General features: G+C 63.1%; 6 protein-coding genes across 6 annotated transcripts; 2 read left to right on the top strand and 4 right to left on the bottom strand.

Moving 5' to 3' along the window:
• Positions 1 to 431: 431 nt before the first annotated feature.
• On the bottom strand, positions 432 to 2780 carry MNEG_0604 (hypothetical protein; the record flags this gene model as incomplete). The annotated part of the gene is made up of 6 exons (XM_014050920.1): positions 432 to 644; positions 922 to 1055; positions 1348 to 1729; positions 1989 to 2132; positions 2294 to 2502; positions 2615 to 2780. 6 exons carry the CDS (start codon positions 2778 to 2780, stop codon positions 432 to 434), a joined length of 1248 nt encoding a protein of 415 aa, XP_013906374.1.
• A 2078-nt stretch (positions 2781 to 4858) lies between these two features.
• Positions 4859 to 5722, bottom strand: MNEG_0603 (hypothetical protein; the record flags this gene model as incomplete). The annotated part of the gene is made up of 4 exons (XM_014050919.1): positions 4859 to 4867; positions 4995 to 5160; positions 5304 to 5371; positions 5627 to 5722. The coding sequence occupies 4 exons, from the start codon at positions 5720 to 5722 to the stop codon at positions 4859 to 4861; spliced, it is 339 nt and encodes a 112-aa protein (XP_013906373.1).
• A 231-nt stretch (positions 5723 to 5953) lies between these two features.
• On the top strand, positions 5954 to 7641 carry MNEG_0602 (intermediate peptidase; the record flags this gene model as incomplete). The annotated part of the gene is made up of 5 exons (XM_014050918.1): positions 5954 to 6129; positions 6265 to 6346; positions 6663 to 6823; positions 7097 to 7187; positions 7426 to 7641. The coding sequence occupies 5 exons, from the start codon at positions 5954 to 5956 to the stop codon at positions 7639 to 7641; spliced, it is 726 nt and encodes a 241-aa protein (XP_013906372.1).
• A 114-nt stretch (positions 7642 to 7755) lies between these two features.
• On the bottom strand, positions 7756 to 8250 carry MNEG_0601 (hypothetical protein; the record flags this gene model as incomplete). The annotated part of the gene is made up of 1 exon (XM_014050917.1): positions 7756 to 8250. One exon carries the CDS (start codon positions 8248 to 8250, stop codon positions 7756 to 7758), a length of 495 nt encoding a protein of 164 aa, XP_013906371.1.
• A 64-nt stretch (positions 8251 to 8314) lies between these two features.
• Positions 8315 to 10718, top strand: MNEG_0600 (intermediate peptidase; the record flags this gene model as incomplete). The annotated part of the gene is made up of 7 exons (XM_014050916.1): positions 8315 to 8346; positions 8488 to 8650; positions 8895 to 8967; positions 9241 to 9651; positions 9820 to 9995; positions 10239 to 10422; positions 10699 to 10718. 7 exons carry the CDS (start codon positions 8315 to 8317, stop codon positions 10716 to 10718), a joined length of 1059 nt encoding a protein of 352 aa, XP_013906370.1.
• Positions 10719 to 12001: 1283 nt separating this feature from the next.
• MNEG_0599 (hypothetical protein) lies at positions 12002 to 17264 on the bottom strand (the record flags this gene model as incomplete). The annotated part of the gene is made up of 15 exons (XM_014050915.1): positions 12002 to 12187; positions 12382 to 12531; positions 12790 to 12942; positions 13272 to 13430; positions 13756 to 13846; positions 14035 to 14160; positions 14567 to 14695; positions 15001 to 15267; positions 15384 to 15436; positions 15734 to 15839; positions 16069 to 16178; positions 16401 to 16509; positions 16681 to 16712; positions 16932 to 17031; positions 17236 to 17264. 15 exons carry the CDS (start codon positions 17262 to 17264, stop codon positions 12002 to 12004), a joined length of 1800 nt encoding a protein of 599 aa, XP_013906369.1.
• Between the last annotated feature and the right edge of the window lie 1212 nt (positions 17265 to 18476).

The raw sequence follows: 18476 nt of genomic DNA, 5'->3' as shown, positions 1-18476 counted from the left end.
CTGCCCGGCCTACGTAGGAGTGTGAGGGATGGCGGGCGGGCGAACACCCGAAGTATGACTGGCCAGTGGGCTTCCAGGCGAGCCAACTACGGGGCCGCACTTGCACCCTTGGTTGCGCCGGCAGGGTGCCATAGATCCACAGAGCATTTAGAACGGGCCAGGTATGGGCATGGACCGGCTGCAAGGCCCATCAGCTTTCTGAAAGCACTGCACCCTTGCTCAGCCAACACAGGCACACAAACGGACTGCAATGTGGAGGCATCAGCGCAATGGCTGGCGTGCGCTGTGCGCGGCAGTAGCAGCTGCCCCGATATGCAAATCTAAGGATGCAAAAGGGTACAAATTTACAACACAGTGGTGTGAGCAGCTGCGATGCGGCCCGGGCACCGCTGCGGGCCCTGGGGGGGGCCTGGCAGTCAGAAGAGCTTGCGTCAGGTGCCAGCAACCGCTTGGGCTCCGCCCTCGCCCACAGGCGCAGCCGCCGCTGCGACCGCGGCGCGCTCCACCCTCTCCCGCGCCTCAGCCAGCTGCCGCCCCAGCGCCGCCAGCTCGCCCCCCACCGCATCGGCGGCAGGGCACTCGTCAATCATGAGCTCAATGGTGGTGGCTACGCCGTCAGCGGCGCTCGACACCTCCTCTGCATCCTGCGATGCAAGGTGCAGTTGACAGGCGTGGTAGGGCGTAATTGTTTCAACCCAGCGCAGCTGGGTGTTGCACATCCCAACAGAACGTCGCTGGCGCCGAGCTTGAGCTGAAGCAGGGTGCTGCTCGTTGCGGCACGGCGCGCAGAGGCGGTGTTGGTGGACTCAAACGCGTCATGCGGTTGCCACTTGTCAGGCTGAAATGTCAGCCACCCCCTCCGTTTGAAATCAACCCGTCCCCAACCCGAGCCCCCGCCGCGAGCGTCCTCGCGCCTCACACCTGCGGGGGGTACATGGCAGCACCCAGGTCCTCCACGCAGCGCTGCAGGTTGCGAGCGTGGAAGAGGCTGCTCTCCCAGCCTTCCAGCGCCTCACCGCCGCCGGGGCCGCTGACGCCTGCCGTCAGGGCGGACTCTGCGCATGCCGTCGTTGGGGAGGGCGGCGATGGGGGAAGGGCGCTCCCAAATGCAGCTACCAAAACCGGGCTGCCAGCATGGCCGAGCAATCAGCTGCACACAGCTCTCAGCAGCAGCACCGCGTGCGCACAAAATCAGCGCACAGCTAAATTCATGCTTGGTCTACGCTTCAAGCAGCCTTGCAGCACGCCAGCAGACAAGGCCTGTGCGGCACGAGCGCTGCCCACAGCCTCCAACGTGCCCGCAATATGTGCTGCAGCTCCTGTGCTGGCATCCTGCGCTCAACCCACCCTGCAAAAGAGCGCGCCCAAAGGCCTTCACCACCGCGGCCGCGGACTCCATCAGCGCCCGGCAGCTGCTCAGCAGCTCGCGCTCCCGTCCGCTCAGCTCTCCGGCCTCGAAATCCAGGTCTGCCAGCTCGCGCAGGTTGTGCAACCTGCCGCTTGTATCCCCGGCACCAACGACCGCCGCTGCGTCGCCGTTTGCTCCGCCGCCACCTTGTGCGCTGGCGGCGCCGCCGCTGCCACCGCTGCCGCCGCCGCCGCGGCAGGCAGAGCCCGCTGTGGACGCCCCGCCTGCCGCGGCGCCGGCCTCTGAGCTGCCGGCGTCGTCGTCACTCTCGTAGCCGCTGCCGCCGCCGCCGCCGCCGTCCCCCTCCTCCAGCTCTTGCATCTGCGGCACAGCAGACAGCAGACAGGTCGCGCCGTGGAAGAGAAACGCAGCGCTGCAGGCCCGCGTGCCTTGCCCTCGCTGTCGCCCACCATCGCACCCGAAAACCACCTCCACCAGAGAGGAAACAAGACAGCAGCTGCCTCTGACCCTTACACCCCCTCCACTGCTATTGACATCCGGTCAACCTGGTTCATCAACTGCGTTGAACTGCCTTGAGGTGCGGTTCCGCAACCATGCTGCCCCATCCAGCCCCCCACACCTCCCGCAGGGTGTCCTTGAGCACGGCCATCACCCCGGCCAGGGCCTTGAACAGCGCGCCCTTGTTGTCCAGCGCAGCCTTGGCCACCGCGTCGCAGCCGCCCCACACATTGCCAATCGCGCGCTTCAAGTCCCCTCCGCCCTCCTGGGCGCGGGCGATTGCGGGGCGTATACTGTGGAATCAGCTGCGGTGCGTCAATTTTGGGGCCTACAGCCGTGCGGCGCAGTCGTCAAAGCCGTTCCTGCAAATCCAAAGCGGGGGCAGGAGTTGGCCCCTGCTGCCCGGCCGGCTGTGGTCACGCGCACCATGGCCCTGAGCAGGCCTATGCAGGGCTGCACTACACCACCAGCCAGCTTCTTGACGTCCTTGCGCAGCGTGGCCCCGGCCGCGGCGCCGCTCAGCGCGTAGAACGCTGCGCACAGCACGAGGCACGACTGCTGCAGCGCGCCGACGAGCGATGCGGCGACGTCGGGAGCGAGCGACGGGGCGCCGGCCTCGCCGCACATCACACCAACTGCGCAGGGCGTTGTTTATTGTGTGCGCGTTGGTGACGGACAGTGATGCGTGCATGCGGGTGGATCGAGCAGCGGACCACATGGCGGAAGCGGCGGCCACTGGTGACGCACCTTTCGCGGCATCGCTTTTCACGCGCTCCGCCGCGGCGACCACGTCGCGTTTGGAAGGCACATCCCTCTGCTCTGACGCTACTGCACGCTGGCCTAGGGCGTCCAGGGCCGCCTGGAGAGTTGATTGTGCCGATCCAGTGACTTCCAGCAACGCGTGACCCGGCATTATGTTGACACGTTTGAGTAACAGGTTATGAGTATTTGGGGGGATCCGACTGCGGGACGCTAGCATATCGTCCAACGCAAGAAGCAGGTACATGGGTGCCCAGTGCCGAGCGTTCCGCGGAGGGGAGAGCGAGGACAGGCCAACTTTTCGACATGTTTGCTGCACATTCGGCGCCACTTTGTGTGCTGTTCTGCTGTGGCGCCCAACACACCGCTCGCAGACCGGGCCAGCACAAACCCGAGCCGCATTCGAGCACCGACCTTCCGTGTTGCTGTTGCAGTGCACGTGACCTGGGCCCGGCAGCATCGGGCTGAAGGAGTGTGAAAAATAACCTGGATCTATGCCGGTTTACTGCACCAGATATCTGCTGATCGCTTACATCTCCGTGCAGGTTGTGCAGGTCGCTGCGAATCGTGTTTCCCTCCAGTGCCACAGCGTACATGGGGCAGGGCTGCTGCAAGCCGCCGCCGAGCGAGCAGTGGGTGGGCACATGGTGAGAGGGTACATTTCTAGGGTACAGTTTTGACGGCTACACGGCATTGGCGGGAGTGTCGGGGCCCCCACTGCCAGATGCTGTCGTGTCCTGTGCGCCCGGCGAGGTCTGCTTGGCGCTATCCCGCCCCCTGCTTGTGACCTTCGGTACCCTCCCACTGGCGCACACGAGAGCTCTATGTGTACGCACGTGTACACGGAATCGAAACATTACACAATGCTCCCGCGTGCGCGCACGCGCACACACACACACACACACACACACACACACACACACGCACACACACACACACGCGCGCGCACGCACGCACGCGCGCATGCACACACACAGGGTAGCCTACAACCGCAACGGCCGTGTCTCAACGCTCATCATCTGGCCCAATGGCCGCTACAGCGTTACAGAAATCGGCCCCTGCTCTGTCACACGCAACGAGTGCTGCACTTGCTACTGGCGGAGCGATGCCTTTGGCTGCGATGAGAGCTGCTCGGGCTTCAAGGTGCCGTGGAGGCGCTCAACTTGGGACCGGGGAGGCACTTGCGGTATCGCTTGCGGGGTTGGAGGCAAGTGCCGCCAACCTTGATCACCCAACGCATGGCCCGTGCCGCGTGCCGCCGAACGCCGCAGCTCCAGAGTCCCTGTAACGCATCACACGCCCCCCTCTCTGCTCCCCATGAAGGTGTCATCCGTGGTCTTTGAGCCCGAGGGCAGCCAGCGCCGCTCAAGCGCGGTCCTCAACGGAACAGAGTACATCCGCATCGGCCCGGTGCCCCATGTCCCTCGGACACCCTACAACCCCGCGCACCAGGCGCCCGCCAATGTCCCGCCGACAGCGCAGTACATGGACAGCCCCCGCAAACTCACACCATTTGCAGGGGCCGACGGGCTGGGCAAGGGTGAGCATGGGGGCGTGGCCTACCCTAGGATTTGAGGCTGCGCGCATGACAACTAGGCGCTGTGGAGGCCAGTGCGCTCACTGCAGTGGCAACATCGGTGGCGTACTGAGTGCAATGGCTGTCACCTACTTTGGTGGCTCGCCCCCAGGTTGATGCAAATACTTGCCAAAAATTGCTTGTTTGGCGTTGCTCAAGATTTGCAGCATGCAAATATTGTTTTATTACAGCCCTTGAAGCACGAGCGTTGGGCAATTTTCCACGCTGGGGAATTGCAAAAGCATGCATGTAGCATATACAAACTGGCCAAAAAACAGAGAATCAGAAGCCAAAAATGGGCGTATGGTGCGCATTTCAGCGCACCTCCGGTGGCGACGGCAGCTTTCCTGCTGCCTGCACCGCAGGATGCAGGCGTCGGCTTGAAGGCAGCAAAAGCCGTGCACAGGAGGGCAGCCATCATGAGGAATGCCATCAGGTCAGGGGGTCAAAGCGCCTGCGCAGCGCCGTGCGTGTTGCCACCACATCACCGGTCCCTCGGGTTGACAAAGTAGGGCGCTGGCCTCACGTTGACGCCGTACTGTTGGGGAACATGGCGCACGTTGAGCGGTGATAGGGGTCGGACAGCAACACATGCATGCAGGCGTATGTCTGACCGCCTCAGCCCAACTGATTATGATCAATACGTTTTGGGCATGTCAGACCGCCTGCGTGGGCGCACAGGCAAAGGCGGCAAGCCATGTTTTACGAGGTCCAGCCCTGCCCCAACCACAAGTCGGCACACCCCACCCGCTCCTGCCACCCCTAGCCGGCCAAATTGAAGAGTGCACGCACCTCCCTCAGCGCTGTTGCCGCGTCATCAGGCGTGAGCACCAGCCGCCGGTCGAGGTCCTTTGCTTTGCGGCCCTGGCCCGCTGCCGCCTTGCGCTTGGCCAGCTGCACGGCGTCGTTCACGACCGCGGTCAAGAAGCGCTGCCCCGCGACGGCCACCAGCTTCACCCTGTGGCAAACGCGCAAGGCGCCAGGAGGACAGGCAAAGCTCTTATGGTGAATTGCATTGCAGCGGTTCTGAGTGCTGCATGCAGCGGTGGATTACGGGCATGCCCGTTGTCAAAGTCACCGCGCGATTGGCCGCCAGCTCACAGCTGCGGGTCGTCGTCGCAGTTGCAGCCAGCCTGCTTAAAGTGGTGCATCACCAGCTCCTCGGGCACCTGAAGTGTACGTAAGGTGGTGGCAGGGAGGGCAGCCACAACGCAGCAACCGCGGGCCTTGGGTGCAGCGGGAGAGGGCCGTCCTGCTCACGGAAGAACAGCTGTGCGGGAGTGCACATGATGTGCACTCAGATGCCCCACGGTCATCTTAAAGCTGCAGAATTCGGTGCCTTGAGCGCAACATACGGGCCAAGATTTGAACAAAAGAACCCGGCAGCAGCGCAGCAGCGCCCTTGTCAGCTGCGCAGCGCTCACAATGGTGGGGAGGTCTTCCTCTAGCTTGATCAGCAGCTGCTGCGTGGCTGCAGACACGTTACCCGAAAGATCCTGCGTGCCATTCCGCTGGGCCATCCTGGTTGGCGGGCCCCGAAAGGTCGGAAACCTTTTCAACGCGAGATGATCTACGGTATGGTGAACAGCTATGAGCCGTATGAGCACTGATCAATTGTCGAGACTGCACAATGGTAGTTCTTCGCAAGCACCATGTTTAGTGAAGGTGATCACGCACGGTTTTGAGATCTGTACAAAACACTTCCATCCAGGGGTTGCGTGTGCCTGCAAACATACACATAGAACGCAAGTATGCTGCGGCGTCTGGCCGCGCAATGCCTGGCAGCCCCATGGGAGCAAGCATTCTTGTCGACGACGCAGCGGGAGCTCAGCAGCACGGCGGCCATCCCTGGCGCGGGCCTCTTTGGTATCCGTCGCTTGCAGCATCCAGAGGATTTTATAGCGTGGGGCCGGGAGGCCGTGAACAAGTGAGCTAGTCCGGCTGCTTTTCTCTGCTTTTGCATGCCAGCACGGCATGGCTCGCCATTGTGGTGTGGGTGTGCCCAGGTGGTGGTCGCCGTAACAAACGCGCACGCCCCGCCTTCTTTCCTTCTACGTCGTAGATGCAACGAGCTGATTGAGCGCGTGATGGCGGCGCCCCACGACGCCAGCGTGGTCCAATTGATGGACGACATTTCGGACGAGGTGGGGTGCAAGAGGGAGTGGCACGCATCGCGGTGGTGCTGCTCTCGGGCCCAATATCCCCAACCCATGAGCTGCCATCGCTTATGCAGCTGTGAAAACGGGGTTTGTTGGTCCTGAAGCCCACAATGTCGGAATAGGGCAGGCATCAGGCAGCTTGACGACGGCCTGCTTGACAAGGGCGCTGCTCTTGCAAGCGGCAGGCCGCAGCCGCGTGCGTGGCGGCTCTCAGCGATGGTTGGTCCCCTCCGGCCGCTCACCGCTGTCTGCCCACGGCCCGCGTACCCTGACGCCCGCCCCCACCCCCACCGTGGAGCAGATGTGCCAGGTGTGCGACGCGGCGGAGGCGTGCCGCAACGTGCACAGCGACCCCGCGTGGCGCCGCGCGGCGGGGGTGGCGTGCGCTGACCTGGGGGCGTACCTGGCGGAGGTGAACCAGCACTATGGGATGTACGCCAAGCTGAGGGACACCATGGACAGGTGGGCGGGCGGGGTGGATTCTAGGACGGACGGAGGCAAGCACCCAGCCCAGGCTCCAGACTCGGATTCACTGGCGGCTTGATGAAAAGAGGCTGGTATGCCGTGGTCCTGGGCATGCGTTTGATTTGGAGGTGAAGGGGGTGGTGGTCGGTTGGCGGGACCGTGTGCACAGTCGCACGTGGGCACAGGCAGGGGAGCAGCAGCAATGCAAGCTTCTCAAATAAGGCGCAGCTCAACAGCCACAAAACTGCGTGCTCGCTATTGCGCCGGCAGATACCGGCGATCAAAGGAGGCCTCCACCAGCGGCCGGGAGTTGAATGGCGGGGCGGTGCCGGCCGGCAGGACCACCTCACCCCTGCCACTGGTGAGGGAGATTTGATGCGCAGCGCACTCACGACATCGTTTGGACACAGCTGCAGACAGGGAAGCCCATTTATCGCCGCCACCTGCCGTGCGCCTGGTGAAACGCGATGGTCGCTTGGCCTAAGGGAAGCATTGCAATCATCTCCAACACCGCAACAACGCCCTGCAGCCCGTCCTGCGGCGTCACCCCAACCTCCCTGCGCACCTTCCTTCTTTCTTGTACACCACCTCGCCAACAGATGAGCGCGTCTGAGCTGGCGGGCTTTTTCCCAGAGGCCGTCCTGGTGGGCACCAAGCTGCAGGTGGACCAGGAGAAGAGCGGGGTGCACCTGCAGGACGAATCAACGCGCGCACGGCTGCGGCGGCTCATGGAGCTGGGGCAGCACTACCCATCAGCCTTCCAGTCGGCCCTGGTGGGTGGTTTGGGGGCAGGAGGGCTGCCCTGTGCTTGCTGAAAAAGAGGCTTTACCCACCAACACGTAAAGCAACGTGGCTATATGTTGAACCTGACCTTGGTGACTACGTCAGATTCAAGGTACCACGCATTTGGCGTTGCTGCGTTGTGCATTTTATGCCTGGTTGCTGAGGCGACGCCCACCGCTCCGCCGCAGTCCGACCCCAAGCAGCTCGGCACCGCTGATGTGGCGGCGCACCGTCTGCCGCCGAGCTGGCGTCTGATGGCGCGCGGCGACCGCCTGGCGCTGCCGCTGGACGGCGCCAACCTCCACTCGTTCCTGACGAGCGTGCCCAACGAGGACGCACGGCGGCAGGTGCGCAAGCGCCCCGCTCTCCGCACCATCGTCCAGACGCAGCGCCCACGCTTGATGCTGTCTGCGGCGGCTCAGCAGTTGCAGCGCTCCAACATCCCCTGAACCAGCCCGGGCCTGCTGCTGCTGCCGCTGCTGCTGCTGCTGCTGCTGCTGCTGCTGCTGCTGCTGCTGCTGCTGCTGCCGCTGCTGCTGCTGCTGCTGCTGCTGCTGCCGCTGCTGCTGCTGCTGCTGCTGTTGGCAGGCAACATGCGCCCCTGCCACCACCTGGTTCAGCTGTCTTACTTGAAACCTCATGTTGGATTGTGGAATTGTGGGGATGCAGGTGTATATTGCGGGCCACTCCAGTCCAGCCAAGAACATGGAGCTGCTGGACCACATGATAGAGTGCAGGTGAGCGGGCGGGGTGGGGTCACAAGGGGGCATGCCCGGGGGGGGACAGCTGCCGGGCAGGTGAACGGATGTGCCCTCGTGACGTAGTGCTGCGCAAAATTTCGGTCTCCTGGATGTTTTCCTCCCCGCCCCCTTGCCTAGCAACACACCAGAGCTCTCTTCTGCGCGTTTTGACGGTTCCATCTTCAGATCAGACATGGCTACGCTGCTGGGACAGCCTTCCTTTGCCCACCTCAAAGCCGCAGACGCCACCCTGGCCGCCACACCTGAGGCGGCTGTGGCCTTCCTGCACCAATTGGCAGAGGTGAGGGGTGACAAACTCCAGGCAGCCCCGTATGAATTTTTCATGGTGCCTCTGCGGCAGCGCAAGGCTCTGCTGGACGCCTGGCAGGCCAGCAGCAGCGCACCACTGCGTCACCTGCGCCGCTCAGCTGTGCAAATCCAGGTCCTTGTGACCCTGGTGCCACTGGAAGCAGTCCTGTAGAGTTGCTGGCCTGATGCGGATGCCAGGCCCTTTACCGCGCCCTGCCTGCACATCCCCTCCAAAGGGTGTGCGGCCGCTGGCAGACCAGGAGGCAGAGCTCCTGCGCCGCATCAAGGCACGCGACACCAAGAAGCAGGGTGCGGGGCCCGCCGCGCTCACAGGGGCACGGCCAGCCGCGCCCACAGGGGCACGGCCAGGCGGCACACGCGCCACGCGGTCAAAGGAGCCTTGCGTGTCCTTCGCGAAGCCGCCATATACCTCTGACACGGCAGCTGGAATATTGCTGCAAACAGCCAACATACGTGCACTGCAGGATGTTTGAGAGCAGGTGCACCCACTAGGCATGCACCCCACACTACCAAACATGCCCGAAATGCAGCCATCATCTACGAAACACATGCATCCCACAGGTGCAGCCCTCCATGCGTGGGATCTGGACTACTACACAACAATAGCACGCACGCGCGGCGGCGCAACACGCCCTGAGAGTGCGATGCCGTACCTGCACCTGGAATCAGTGCTGTCGGGCCTCTCCACCCTGCTCTCTCAAGTGATGGGGATCGAGCTGCAGGAAGAGCCTGTCGACTGGGGCAACCCTGGAAGCGACAGCAGCAGCAGTAGCAGCAGCAGCAGCAGCAGCAGCAGCAGCAGCAGCAGCAGGGGCGGCGCAGAGGGCTGGGCGCCCGGCGTGCGGCGGCTCGGGGTGGTGGAGCGCGACGGGGGCGCGCGGCTGGGTACGCTGTACCTGGACCTGCTGGGGCGGCCGGGGAAGCTCACAGGCAGCGTGCTGTTCCCCATTCGCTGCGGCCGGCGGCTGCCAGGTGTGGACCGCGTTCGCGGCAGTACGCGTGGTGGGGGCAGGGGTTGGGCATGAAGCATCTGTGTGACACTGATGCAGCCCGCAGCTGCTCATCAGGTGCGTCCCCAGCATCCAGGTATCCTCCATGACATCTGCCCTCAATCCACCATTACAATCCTCACCGCCCCAGACGGCTCTTACCAGCAGCCGATCCTGGCCCTCATCACGCCCTGCGGCCCCAGCCCCGACCGCCTCGCCTTCACGTGGCGAGAGCTGCGCACGTTTGTGCACGAGATGGGCCATGCGGTCCACAACATGGCCTCCAGGACGCACTTTCAGCACCTCTGGGGCACGCGCTGCGCGCAGGTGCGCAATTGCGCATGTGCCCTGATGCACGCTCGTGCAACAAGCCCGGCTCCCTCACCCTCGCTTCCCGCGGCTGGGTCAGCAGCAAGGGGTTGTGCTGCGGCTTGGCCACGCGGCATAGAGGGTCCCAAGGAAAGCAGGAGAGGCTTTGCTGCAGCAGGGAGACGCGACGCATATCTCCCAGCCCAGACGGCTGCTGTCTTTCTAGCTCACCGGCCCACCCGACTCGACCGATTCCTACAGGATGTGGTGGAGATACCCTCGCACCTGTGGGAGCACTTTGTGACAGACCACCGCGCCGTCAGCGTCATCGCACGCCACGCAGCCAGCCGAGAGCCGCTGCCACGCGCGCTGCACTCGGCGCTGCTCGCGTCGCACGGGGCGTTCCCTGCGCTCGACCTGCAGCAGCAGGTGGAGGGGCAGGGAGGTAGCGCCGCCGGCCGGTGCAGGGGGCAGGCAGGGGCTAAGCGCTCGTGCCACACCTGCGAGAGAGGCCTTGTATGCAGCCAGCGCATGCAGACACACTGCGCGTCACTCTCGCGTCGGCCTGGCTTGACACTGCATTTCTAGATCCCACCTGCCGCCTGCCTGAGCAGGAAATCCGTCTGCTTATTGAAGAGTTGATGGTCCCATTGTCGCCCGCCCTTCAGTTGAAGCAATTAATGCAACCCCTTGGCTACGTGCCCATCAATCCAACTCGCAGGTGCTCCTTGCCTTGGTTGACCTGGAGTACTTTGGGCGCCCAAGCAGCAGCAGTGTCAGCAGCGGCGGCGCCAGCAGCAGCTTGAGGGCTGACTGGCGCCCATCGTCTCAACCGGTTGACACCAGCGCTGTATGGGCAGAGCTGTCCGCCCGCCACTCCAGCATCCCCCACGTCCCCGGCACCTGTCCCCAGGCGAGGTTCAGCCACCTTACTATCTACGGTGCCAGCTATTATTCATATCTATACGCGAGGGGCCTGGCGGAGGCGGTGTGGCAGAGGCACCTGGCAGCGGACCCTTTGAACCCGGAAGCGGGTGAGAGCACGGGCAGGCGAGGGCGCGGCTGCACAGGGGGTGCACAGCCATGGTGCGATGCAAGCACTGCCAAGTCGGTGGCAGCCAGCCAAGAATCTTTGTCACGAGGATTCCTGTGTGGTGTTGTCAGTTCGACTTCTTGGCTGCTGCATCTCGCCATCTCCAGCCCGCCCACCCTAGCACCTGGACCACTTCAACCACACCTCTCCCACGAGCACCAGGCACACGCGTGCGAGAACACACATACACACACACACACACACACAAACACACACGTGAACACACACGATCAGGCATGGAGATTCGCAGGCAGCTGCTTGAGCCGGGCGGTGCTGTGGAGCCGCTGGACCTGGTCTCGGGGATACTGGGGGGCCGGGAGCAGCTGCAGCACTGGCACGGAGGCTGGAGCCCCCAGCCAGACGCCCTCATCCGCAGCCTGGCCGCCAGCATGCGGGGAGCCGGCGGCGGGGGCGGCGGCGTGGCCGCCGCAAGCAGCAGTGGAGCAGCGCAGGCCACACAGCAAGACCGTGGGGCTGTGGCTTTTGCGGCGCCGGGGGCTTGAGATGTCCCGGGAAGCCGCAGCAGGCCTGGGTGTTTCAGAGACTCTCAAACCTTGATCGCCTCCCTGGTTACAGAATTTTTACAGCGAGCGAGGCTTGCCTTCATGCACATCAGCCTGAGTGCCAGTTCGCCAGGCATTGTAACTACCCAATTCGGGGCGATTGCAGTTGTACACCAGGAGCACAGATAAGGCAGCATACAAGGGGGGCTGCAGAACAGAGATTTATAGCAAAAAGCAAGCAGACTCGTTCGGGTCATGCATCCTGACGCAGCTGCATCGTTTAGGGCAAAGGCCAGTGTGGCCCCACGTATGTTGCCGCCCACCGCACACAAGCAGTCCTTGCGATCGAACCACGGCATCAAGCAATCCTGCCGACCATGCGACAAGCCATCAAAACCATAATGCCGACGCGCCCGTCCACATTCCCGTCACAGGTCGAACGTCTGCGCCAGCGCCGGGCAGCTGCTCCATACCTGCACCTCTGCGCCCGCGTCTGCCCACGCCTTTGTCAGCTGCTCTGATGCCTTGGCCGCGCCGGCCGAGTCGCCCTCGGCTGTGAGCGCCTCTGTCAGGCCCGTGAGCGACCAGCCGTTGTTGGGGTGCTGCAGGAGATCCTGGCAAGCAGGTTCACAATTTCCAGGAGGGTGATGATATCAGCGGTGCCCGGGCCTTCAATTGTTATGGGCTACACCCAAACATGCAGTTTCAGGACTGGCTGTGTTGGGCTTTGCAAGGATGCAGCTGCGCATTGTGTCCTGTCGGGCCATCAAAAAGCTCGGTTCTACAGAGGTACGATGCTGCCCCGCACCTTTCTGAACACATCAGCCGCCTCAGCCGGCCTGCCGGCCTGCAGCAGCACAAAGCCCAGGCACTGCCGCGTCGGCTGGTGGGAGCGCGGCGGCTCCATGTAGCCGAGGCCCTCCTCCTCCGCCAGCGCGTCCTGCAGCTGGAGGATGGCCTGCGGAGAACAGCAGTGGTTGGGTACATGGGGGCACCCGGGTTGGATTGCAAATCCATTTTGCTTGGCGACTGGCAGGTAAAAGCCCTACTGCAAGCTGTGACTGCCGGTCTCCTGAGGATGCGAGCCACTTTTGGCCAGATGGCAAGCATGCGGAAGCAGCGACTGGGCGCTAGTGGGCGATTGCGGCAATGATGGGAGGCAGCACGCGGCGTGGAGGCAGTCTTCGCGCCCGCTCTGGCTCAGCGGTGTGTGGACGCGCGCCTGTGAAGTGTGGTTGAGCATGAGCGCGATGCGCGCCTCCGCCACTGCGCCGTGCATGCGGCCGAGGGCCTGGTAGGACGACGCGTAGATGCCCAGGGCGGTGCCGGGGCGCGTGGGAGTCTCCGTAGGGATGGCTCTGATGGCGGCCTGCAAGAGGAGGGATATTTCGGGTTGGGCCGGGTGCGTTTAATGCGCGAGTGGGCACGAACGAACATGTTAACATTGTGCCCGTATAATTGCAGGTGCTGGTCGCCTGCACTGGGCGTATCACGTCATTGCAGATTGCTATCACTGCATGGTGATCGCCACCATTGTGCCATGTAGGCCTTGTCGCCCCGCCGTCAATCACCATAAGCGCACACATGCACACGCACACACACACACACACACACACACACACACACACACACACACACACACACACGCACGCACGCACGCACGCACGCACGCACACACCAAGCCTGCGCGCTGCCCACCCTAAGCAGCCTCATCTCGCCGGTGACGTCATCCAGCCGCGCCTTGGCACCCTTTGCCGCCAGGTCGTACGCCAGCTGGTCGTCCACGGCCAGGGCGCGGCGGCTGTACGCATCGGCGCGCGCCGCCATGGCCAGCACGCGCACAAATCGGTACACGACCTGAGGGCATCACAGGGGTGAGGGGTCGGGAGGTGAAACAGGGCCCAGGCCTCCACGCTGGGCTGGGGGTGGGCCATTAAGGTCCGCCGGGTATGCAGGAGGAGGGGCAGGACAAAATGACAATGAAGGGGTGTGCAGCTGGCGCTAGGGAGTGCGGCGGCCGCGAGCCATTTTGCCTGGTATGGGCCACCCTTGTGAGGCGCAGCTGGAATGGTTTGAGTGGCTGGATGTACTCGTAGATGCGCAAGCATGTATGGACACAACAAATTGGAGGCATGACTGAGGCAGCCTGATGCACGAAGGCGCAGGCGCCTTCCCGGCCCACCTGTGAGTACTGCGGGCCCCCGTGGGCCCCGCCGCCGCGCGCATCCTGCGGCGGCTCCGACAGCTGCAGCACCTTGCGCCACTCGCCGTACCTTGGGGGGGGTAGGTTCGACCAGCACAGTGCTTCGAGAGGGGTGGTGCCCAGTCCATAAGACATCGAATGCACTGTTGCGCTCCAGTCCACGGCGCCTATATCAAGCAACTACCGAAGGCGCTGCCTGGCCGTGATAGCCCCAGCCCCCGGCTATCGGCATCCAGGAGTATGAGGCGCCCCCCTGACCTGGCCAGCACCAGGGGCAGGCTGGTCCAGTCATTGCCAGGGGAGATCCATTTGGCGCCCACGCGCTCCCGCAGGCTGCGGACGCCTTTTGCGTAGGCTTCGGCGGTGTGGAGCTGGCCGCCCATGCTGAGTGGGCAAAAAGCGATTGGGAGAAGGGTGCTTTGACTCATCACGCACGTAGCGGAGTGTGTCGTGCGCCCGAGTGCATGCATGCATGTGCGCATGCTCGTTTACTTGCATGCACACACTCGCCCTCGCGTGCACTCACACACTTGCACATGGGCACACGCACGCATGCATGCAAGCAAGCATACTCGTCTATTCTCATACACATGCATGTGCACACATTAACATGCATGCAGGAATGCACCCGCATACATATGCATGCATATGCACAGACACACACATACACACACGCAAAGGTGCACACAGGCACGCGCACGCGCACACACACAGACACATAACCCACAGACTGCAGCAATCCACACACGCACATGGGCAAAGGCGCGAGGCTGCCCCTGTCGCAACCCACCTTGCTGCGTATATCAGGAGATGTATGTTGTGCTCAGGCAGGTAAGGGGTGATGCAGTGGGTGCTGCGGCTGACATCAAATTCGTAGGCCTTCTTGTTGGACTCCACTGCTGTTTTGTAGAGGCCAACCCTGGGGTTGGGTGGTAAGGGGCAGGGGACCAGGGGTGAAAAACTGGCTGCTTGCAGCGAGAGAATTTTGAAAGGCGTTGCTGACAGTGTGATGCGACATTGCAGGGGGAGGAGAAATGGACGGCTCAGCTGCAGGCAGCCCTGCAGACTTGCGAGTCAAGACGCTGCAATGCACGGCCCCCGAAGGGGCTGAGTGACCAACACTGCAGCGCCCAGGATGAGCTTGCTGGTCGATTGGTCCTTGGCTGGCCAATCCAGAAAGGCAGAAGCCTGGCATTCCTCCAACCTGGGAGTTCTCGCCCGCACCTGACAAAAGTGTGAGACGGCATGTGGATCAGGTGCCCGTGCTGCGCCGCAAGCGCTGCCAGCTTCTCTGCGCTGCCCAGGCCGCGCCCCGCCCATGATGCCCGGTCACCGCCAGCGCCCTCCAGCGTCGGCGCTGCCGCCTCCGTCACATGCACGTGAAGGTGCAGCGCAAGGGGGTGGTGCTCATCGATAGCCAATGCGCGAAGCAGCTGCTCCTCTGCTTTGACTCCCTCGGGGCGCAGGTTGCCGAGGTTAGTGTAGTAATCCCTGTGGCAGGGGGTGGGGCAATTCCTTGGCAATTGCGGGTGTCACGGTGTTGCTTATAACGCACACAAGGCTGCCCTGCACACAAAAAGCAGGGACCTCTCCTGGCGTGAGCTCACCAGGGCTTGAGGTTCATGAAGGCCTCCGCCGAAAGAGCAAACACGTCGGCATCCTGTGGCAAGGTCCAAGCACCAGGGCTCCACTCATAAGCCTCACAAGCGGCACAGCAGGGCCAGCTTGGCTGATGGTGGATGAGGCAGCTGCCTGTCAGGGCCCCGCCGTCGCATGTCTCATTAATTGTTTCCGCCCCCCCCCCCCTGTAATGACCTCCAACACACACAGGCCCGCCCAGCTGCTGTCCCCCCAGTCCGCTGTCGACCCGCACACGCAAAGTCGCTGGCCCCCTCTCCCCACGCCGCCCCCCCCCCTTATGAAGCTTCGTGCCGCCTGCAACCCCATGCGCACTCACATTGCCGAGCCGCTCCCCCAGAGCCGCCAGCGCCTCCGCATACTCGCGCTCCTGCGCGTACCATTGCTCACCGCTGCCCCTCACAGCCAGCGCTGCGCTATGGAACCTGAGGCAGCGCCATGACGAGTCGCCTTGCTGGGTAGAAAACACACGTCGCAACAACAGGTGCGCGTCGCTGTCGCTGAGAGACACCAACGCCACCGCAGTAGCCGCTGCTGCAATTGCAAGCTTCGTTGCTCTCGCGACGCTGCCGCTGCAGCAGCAGCACAGCAGCAGCACCTTGGAGGAGCCGCTTCCCGAAGCAGTGCCCACCCAGCATCCCCAGCGCCCCGCACCTCCTGGCCATCAGCTCTGCCAGCTGCAGCTCCCGCTGCAGCAGGTCGGTGTCCCCGTCGCCGGCCTCCACCGCGTCCTTGGCCATCTGCAGGGCTTTCTTCGCGTGGTCCTGCGGGATACAGAAGCCCGTTGACAGGCCAGGATGGCAGCCAGACGGGGGCTAGTGTGAGTGAGGGCAGGGGAAGCTGCAGATGCAGAGTGAAGGCAGGGGCAGCTGCAGGGGAAGCTGCAGGCGCAGAAGCTGCGAGTTCCTATAGCGGCGTGAACTCGCGGGGCTACTTTGAGAGGGGGGCGTGATGCCGCGGGGAGCATGGGTGGAGGGGGCCCGCACCTCTCCAGCCTGCGCGGCCGAGCGCGTGAAGACGGGAAAAGGGTCGCCCTCCTGGCCCGTCACCACGTTGGGGTAGGGGCCAGATGCATAGGCCAGGCCCCACTGGCACCTGTGAGCGAAAAGTAACACGCATGGCCCACATGAGACTTCTGAAACATTGAGAAATGCTGTCACGATGAGTACGGCGAGGACGGATTGCAGGACGCCAGGCGAGGCCCCCGAAGGCTCGTTTGCACCGTTGGCTCGACTCAGGCTGGCGTCTGCGGGCGTGGCCGCTCACATGGTGCACTTGGGGTCGAAGCGAAGCGCCGCCTGCGCACACATGCAGGTGACGGGGCATCAATAGCAAGCCCCCCAGCATGGAGGAGGCAAGGACACGACGAGAAGCGATTATGCGAGTGCCTGCATCAGAACCCCCGGCGTGACCAAGTTGCCGGCGCCATTGCTCTTGACGCACGCCGCATGCATCCCAGATGCAGTGCCCCGGCATCATATAATCGTTGGCGCGTATTTTGAGGCGGTGCAGCTGACCTCAAAGTTGACCGCAGCCTCCTGGTGTTCGAAGCCCCATGCCTGCAGCAGCCCCAGGTCAAACAGGGCTTGCGCATGCTCCGACTTGCTTGATATGGGCCTAGACGGGGAGGTGTCATGAGGACAATAGGGGATGGCCCGCGTTGGCCGCAGCTGGGCACGGCGTGTCTGGAGGCCAGTGCCGGTCAATGCATGGTGGTGGCCCGGGGGCGCGTTGGCGTTTGCGCGATCGCACACGGCTGCTGCCGCCGCATGGCGGGGTGGCGGGCCAAATGCATGGAGCGAGGAGCTGCGCTTGCCTCACCTGTGGGTGGCTTTGTCCTGGCCGCCCATAAGCTTGACGCGGTCGGTGTCACTCAGGGGGAAGCACCTGGGCTCGCGGCGTTCCCCTTGAGCTGCCGAGCGGCCGCCTGGGCGCGAACCGGGCGATGTGTAGCTGAGGACCAGCAGGAGTGCGCTAACAGCTGCCAGGACGAGGGCGCCGACCTGCCACAGGGGCAACCTGCGGGCCAGCATGGTGCGTCGCAACATGTTGAGGGCAGGGTGTGCAACGGCCCACGTGCGGTCCGTCAGGGGGGCATGGCGTCACCTGCCAGGCCGCGAGCCCCTGCGCGGAGGAACCCTTCCACCATCGTCCGAATCACTGTCGGTTGTCTCCTGTAAAAGAAACGGGACCGGACGGTCGGGATCAGCATTCCATGTGCAGAGGGTAGTAGGTGTCAAGATCGCGTCTACGGGCCCTCACTTTCGGCCCCACTTGAGTATTAAAGCTACGCCTTCTTGGTATTGCGGATGTATGCCTCATTCGGTCGGGCCTGGTCGATACTCTCTCGGCACTGATCTTGCTTTTCGGCGCGCTTGTATGTTGATTGCTGAGGTCACACAAGCGATCACGATGTTCAGTTTTATACTGTGTGGCGATGGCTGCTACCGGTATATGGTGCGCCTACCCCACGGCGGCCGCCTGATCGACGATGACGCCGTGTCCACTTTATGACACTTCGGCGCGGGGTCCATTGGAGTCCACACAAGCAAAGACCTGCACAGTGTCACGACACAGTAGCCGGTATCCTAAACTTTGATACGTGCCACCTTTCTGCCTGACCGACCAAAACACATGCCTGCACATCATGTGCGGTGCTGCAGCACGACAAAACCCCAACTGCGCCCTTAGGTTTGTTTGCATGCATGGGCAGCCCCCACGCATCACGGGTGAGCTGCCTCTGCTCGCAGCATGGCATTCACAAGTGTGCTTGGCTACTTGTTGTCTCTGTATCATGGATTTTCCAGATGAAGCTGGTGGTGCATTCAATGTAATCCAGCAGCAGCCGGCAAGCCGATGCCTCGTCATCCTCGCATGCAGGCAGACACGATTGCGCACATTCATCATCTGCAACCACCTGTGATGTGATGCTGCCCAAACACCCACGCAGCCTTGGCCAGCAATGTGGGGTTTGCAATAATGCCGCGTTCCCGAAGACTCGCGGCCGCGCCCATCGCAAACGATCCTCGTCTCAATCTACTGCCTGTCGCCCCAGCGCGCGC

Source organism: Monoraphidium neglectum (assembly GCF_000611645.1).
Source record: "Monoraphidium neglectum strain SAG 48.87 unplaced genomic scaffold scaffold00051, whole genome shotgun sequence".
Classification (NCBI taxonomy): Eukaryota; Viridiplantae; Chlorophyta; class Chlorophyceae; order Sphaeropleales; family Selenastraceae; genus Monoraphidium; species Monoraphidium neglectum.
This window is presented reverse-complemented; position numbering and strand designations above follow the sequence as displayed.